Below are 4753 nucleotides of genomic sequence, written 5' to 3' on the forward strand. Positions count from 1 at the left end.
TTCTCAGCATGTGCTGCTCTCAATTGCTCGTTATACTCCAACCGTCTAATAGATTGCACCCAAGTTAATGGCTATTTGTGACAATGCATCCTAGAGTGTGTTTCATGACCTCGGTTGCCGGTTAGCAAGAGAGAAGTAAAAAGTTGGGTGGTAGAAAGGAAGGGGAGAAGGGAGAGAGTAGTTATGGCATCCACAATTAATGTGATAGCAATAGAAAATCTAACTCTTAGAACCTGTTTGAGTGGGAGCAAAGTGGTCCGTCCTATATTGTGAGGTTTGTGTCATAGATATTGTGAGACTGAGGGTTTGAAAGAAAGAAAATGTAATGTGATAGCAATAGAAAATCTAACTCTTAAAATCTATTTAGGTGACAGTAAAGCGACCCACCCTATATTACGATATTTGTCTCAGAGTAGTGCTCGGAAGCAAACTTTAGAGGAATAGCTTTTTCTAGTTTTAAAAAATAAAAATAAATTCTTAGCTCCGTACACGTGCTGCTGCTGAGCACCGTCTCACTGCAGGGTGGGCCCGTTGCCGGAACAACACGAGAAGATGTCCCCACCGAACCGATCCATGAATTGAAATCCAAATCTATAGTGGGAGTCGCCCGCACGGCCTAATCACAAATGCAGCTACGACAAAACTCCGCGTTCACACCGTGGCTCTGCATTTTGCATGCAGACAGCGCGAGGGCGCGGAGGCGGCCGTGGGACCACCCGCACGGCCACACATGCAGCGCAGCTGCGCAAGTACGCAGCCACCGGGGCCCCACTCGCGACGGGCGTTCACACATGTCTTGGCTCGCCACGCCTCCTGCCTTATTCGCGCCGCGGGTATTTAAAGGCCGGCCAGGACGACGACGGAAACCGCACACCCATCGCCACCGCCTCCATCGCTCCACACCGGGCGTCCCGACACCGCTCTATTGTCTACACATACCACATATACCCGCCATGTCCGCCGCACCTGCTTGCATGCTCCTGGTCCCTCCGGCTCCTCTGGCACCGGCAATGGCTGCCAACGAGGAGAGGCGGAAGCTGCCCGGTGGCATGGAGAGCACTCGGACCAGCGCCGAGGAGGGGACGATCAGCGTCATCACGAGGTACGCGCGCGCACAAACCTTTGTTGGTTAACACCGGGCTCTTCTCCTCGCCGCAGCTATGCACCGGCCGGCCTGATCATGAACCTCTGGCTGGCGCCTCTCGTCCCTTCTTTCTTGCATCATTATTTCTGTTTGGCAAATTATGTACATACGACTAAAGTCCGATCATCATGTGTAGTCTATCGCCCTTCAACTAGCTGACCATTCATATATAGTTCTGATCACTCATGTACGGTATCCTTGCGAACGGCAGTGAGGACGAGTGTGCCGCCGGCGGGGACGACGTGGGGCGGTTTCGCCTGAGCAGTGAGACGCGGGCGGTGGTCCGGACGTTGACGTGCGAGCGCAAGCCTCTCGGGGAGGGCTTCGCGCTCTGGCGGAGCATCGGCAGGCCTGAGCTGCAAGACTTGGATCCTTTCCTGTCCTTCGACGAGTTCGAGCGTACGTGAAAAACCGCTCACCAGTTACTTACCATCGATCTCGCAATTTCACAGCCACATGTAAACATCAAGATATTGTTCATGCTGGCCATTTTCGTCCTGTACAAAAATGGTTACTGATAATTGAAATGGCTTTTAACATGCTCTGATATATACCACACTCATTGCTGCAGCAATATGCTAGCTGTGCATAATAGTATTATATTTTGGTACTTGTTTTTTTTTTGTACAATTATAATGCCCCTCGAACTGAAAGGAAACACATAAAATTCATGCTGTGCCTTCATAGATAATCCTGAATATGAATCATATATGGTCAACACAAAATTCACACCTTTACTTTTTCCTTGGTTTCTTTTTTTTTTTTCAGTTTCTCCACCAGCTGGTTTTCCTGATCATCCCCACAGAGGTTTGTAATTAACTTCCTTTGACATCATGAATAAATTACTTGCATGTAAAAAAACAATAATTTCTTAACTCTTTTTTTCTTTTATTTTTGGGTGTTGTTTCCTGCGGTACCTCAGGATTTGAGACTGTCACCTACATGCTCGAGGTAAGAATTCGAACAATTTTCTTGCTATCTTCGTGAGTCATAGGATCGACGTTGCACATAGTTGTTTTAGCAAAATTGAACACAATAAACTTTGTGATAAATTGAATTTGCTGATAAAACGTTTGTCCTCCTGTTGCTTTCAGGGAGGGTTCAGTTACCATGACTTTTCAGGCCACAAGGGCACCATCAACACAGGAGATGTTCAGGTTAGGTCTCCCATCAGCAACAGCATTAAACATACAAAGACGATTATTAAGAGCAATTTCCTTCGCTGGTCCCTGTTCTATTCTCATAGTACTACCTACTAATTAGGTGTTTTTATGCACCAATGCTAATTTCCTCCACTGATACTACTGTATTCCAACCGATGTGTATCCAAATTTTACTATTAACTAAATGTTCCTAAAATTATGCAAGTCAAAAAAACACAAATTACTGGGAAAAAGGAGAGAAAAAAAAAAGAGTTGGCCATAAAACCATTACAAAGTAATTTCAAGGCTAAAGGGTAGTGCAAATCAAGATCTGCTCATAGAGAACAGAAAAAGAAAATGTAAAATTGTCGTCCATGGAACCGCACATATATAATACTTCAGTGGAAAAACAGAGCTGGCGCAACTAAAAGTTACGGGATACTCCATGTACAAAAGAAGCATATATATGCTCGCTTGTGAAAGGAAAAGGTGCTCCAGTTCATGCAAAAGTGGAGGCTGCATCTCCCGCTCCTTTCACCTTGGCCTCATGCCAAAATCCAGAGTCAAAATTAGACCAGTAGCATTGCACGTGACAATATAAAAGTGGCACGGATGTAGAAGCTGGAATATGCTGAATCTTGTCTCATTATCTAAACAAATCACATCCACCAAAAAAAGAAGAGATATTTTGGCTCCTTTTGGTTGCATCCCTTCATGGGCGCCCAATGACAGGTCGGCATACGCCATTAGCGAGTCAGAGTCCACTCATGTAAAGCATCATTGGTCAGAGCAGTACGTGCACGCATAATACGGAGTAATAATAGCACTTTGTAAGAGTTGACATGTAGTATGGTGTTCATGAATTGACATTGGCGTGCGATGCGTGGGTGCAGTGGATGACGGCGGGGCGCGGCGTGGTGCACGCGGAGATGCCAGGTGGGCAGGGCGTGCAGAGGGGCATCAACCTCTGGATCAACCTCTCCTCCAAGGATAAGATGTACATTCTGCTTTACCTTGTACATGTCCTACTTTGTTTTCGTCTGTTTGGAATTCTAATTCTTGCGAAATTTCTATCTCCTATCAATGCCAGCCAGTGAATTCACCACAAACACACTTCAGAAAGCCTAAGTTTTCATATATTTTGTTTTTCTCAATAAGAAAGATCGCCGTGGAAGAAGGAAAAGCGACCACATTTCAGTTGGTTAACAACACTGCTCCTCCGCTCCTAAACTGTTGTGTGCGGTGCAGGGTGGAGCCGAGGTACCAGGAGCTGGCCAGCCACGACATCCCCACCGCCGACAAGGACGGCGTATCCGTGAAGGTCATCGCCGGCGAATGCCTCGGCGCGCGCTCCCCGCTCAGGCCCCGCACCCCGGCGCTGTGCCTGGACGTCACCCTGCGGCCCGGCGCGAGCCTGCGCCAGCCCGTCCCGCGCGGATGGAGCGCGTGCGCGTACGTCATCGACGGCGAGGCCGCCTTCGGCAGCGCCACCGACTCCGCCTGCTCGCGCACCCTCGTCGTGTTTGGCGGCGATGGTGACTGCGTGGACGTGAGGGCCGGGCCGGTGGCCGCGAGGGTGATGCTTGTGGCGGCGCGGCCGCACGGCGAGGCTGTGGTGCGCGAGGGCCCCTTCGTGATGAACACCCGGGAGGAGGTGGAGCAGGCCCGGGAGGACTACCGCCACCGCCGCAACGGCTTCGAGATGGCCGACGGCTGGATCTCCGACCACGCGGCCACTGCCGCGGTGCATTGATACTCTTTTAGCCGGAGACCGGCCGACGGCTGGGAATCCTAGGATCGCTGACGGCGTCGTGCCATGGTTGCTATAACTTCTCTGCATCGCACATATGTAATTTTTGCGATGGCATTGTCAGTGGATGGTATCTAAGCGGTGAAATTTTACGGGAAAATAGTGTAGTATTAAACGGAGGTGTTTGTAATAAGGTCATGATCAATTTGGAATCAATGTTCACATCAAAGGCACGTTCCATCTCAGGCATGTACAATGCAATATGAGTATGCAAAGGCACTTATTGTTGGAATTCGAGAGTTTTCCCTTTTAAATTCGAGTTTTAATCAATATCAAATTTGATTTTATAGAAATTCTGAAGGAAAAAGGGGAAAAAAGGAAAGAAAAAAAGGATGCTAGCCACAAGGTGTTGGGCCGCTACAAGGCCCATTCAGGCCGAGCAGCCCAGCACCAAGGACTCGTCTCCCTTATCTCCTCTTGGGGAGGATTGGGGAGAGAGTGGCGGCGTCGCCAGCTCCTCTCCACCCTAATCGGGCACGAACACTTCCTTGGATTTGATGGCTTGGGACGTTGTCGGTGTGGTATATCTAGTGGGGCGGTTGGATTTAAGAGTTGGGCATGAGTTTTTCCTTTACCCGAGAAACCGAAGCTCCCTATCCTCATCCTCTCAACCATCATCCACTCGACCTCGTATGATCTCCTTCACCCTCCTCTCGG

General features: G+C 49.0%; 1 protein-coding gene across 2 annotated transcripts; it reads left to right on the plus strand.

Moving 5' to 3' along the window:
- The first annotated feature begins 850 nt into the window (after window positions 1-850).
- On the plus strand, window positions 851-4328 carry LOC133899304 (pirin-like protein). Of its 2 annotated transcripts, none has more exons than XM_062340283.1 (7): window positions 851-1102; window positions 1356-1543; window positions 1913-1951; window positions 2067-2095; window positions 2239-2301; window positions 3180-3302; window positions 3535-3963. In XM_062340283.1, the coding sequence occupies exons 1-7, from the start codon at window positions 954-956 to the stop codon at window positions 3823-3825; spliced, it is 882 nt and encodes a 293-aa protein (XP_062196267.1). In that variant the 5' UTR covers window positions 851-953; the 3' UTR covers window positions 3826-3963. The 2 variants fall into 2 exon arrangements, with proteins under 2 accessions (XP_062196267.1, XP_062196266.1); XM_062340282.1 differs by having other exon boundaries at window positions 852-1102; window positions 3180-3283; window positions 3535-4328.
- The last annotated feature ends 425 nt before the right edge of the window (window positions 4329-4753 follow it).

The sequence above is a fragment of the Phragmites australis genome, chromosome 18 (genome assembly GCF_958298935.1).
Source record: "Phragmites australis chromosome 18, lpPhrAust1.1, whole genome shotgun sequence".
NCBI lineage: Eukaryota > Viridiplantae > Streptophyta > Magnoliopsida > Poales > Poaceae > Phragmites > Phragmites australis.

Excerpts from the sequence above, each read along its gene's own strand:
- LOC133899304 (XM_062340282.1), top strand. The coding sequence starts at position 954 with ATGTCCGCCGCACCTGCTTGCATGCTCCTGGTCCCTCCGGCTCCTCTG. Across the intron at positions 1,103-1,355 it reads ACGATCAGCGTCATCACGAG|TGAGGACGAGTGTGCCGCCG; the intron begins GTACGCGCGCGC and ends TGCGAACGGCAG. Across the intron at positions 1,544-1,912 it reads GTCCTTCGACGAGTTCGAGC|TTTCTCCACCAGCTGGTTTT; the intron begins GTACGTGAAAAA and ends TTTTTTTTTCAG.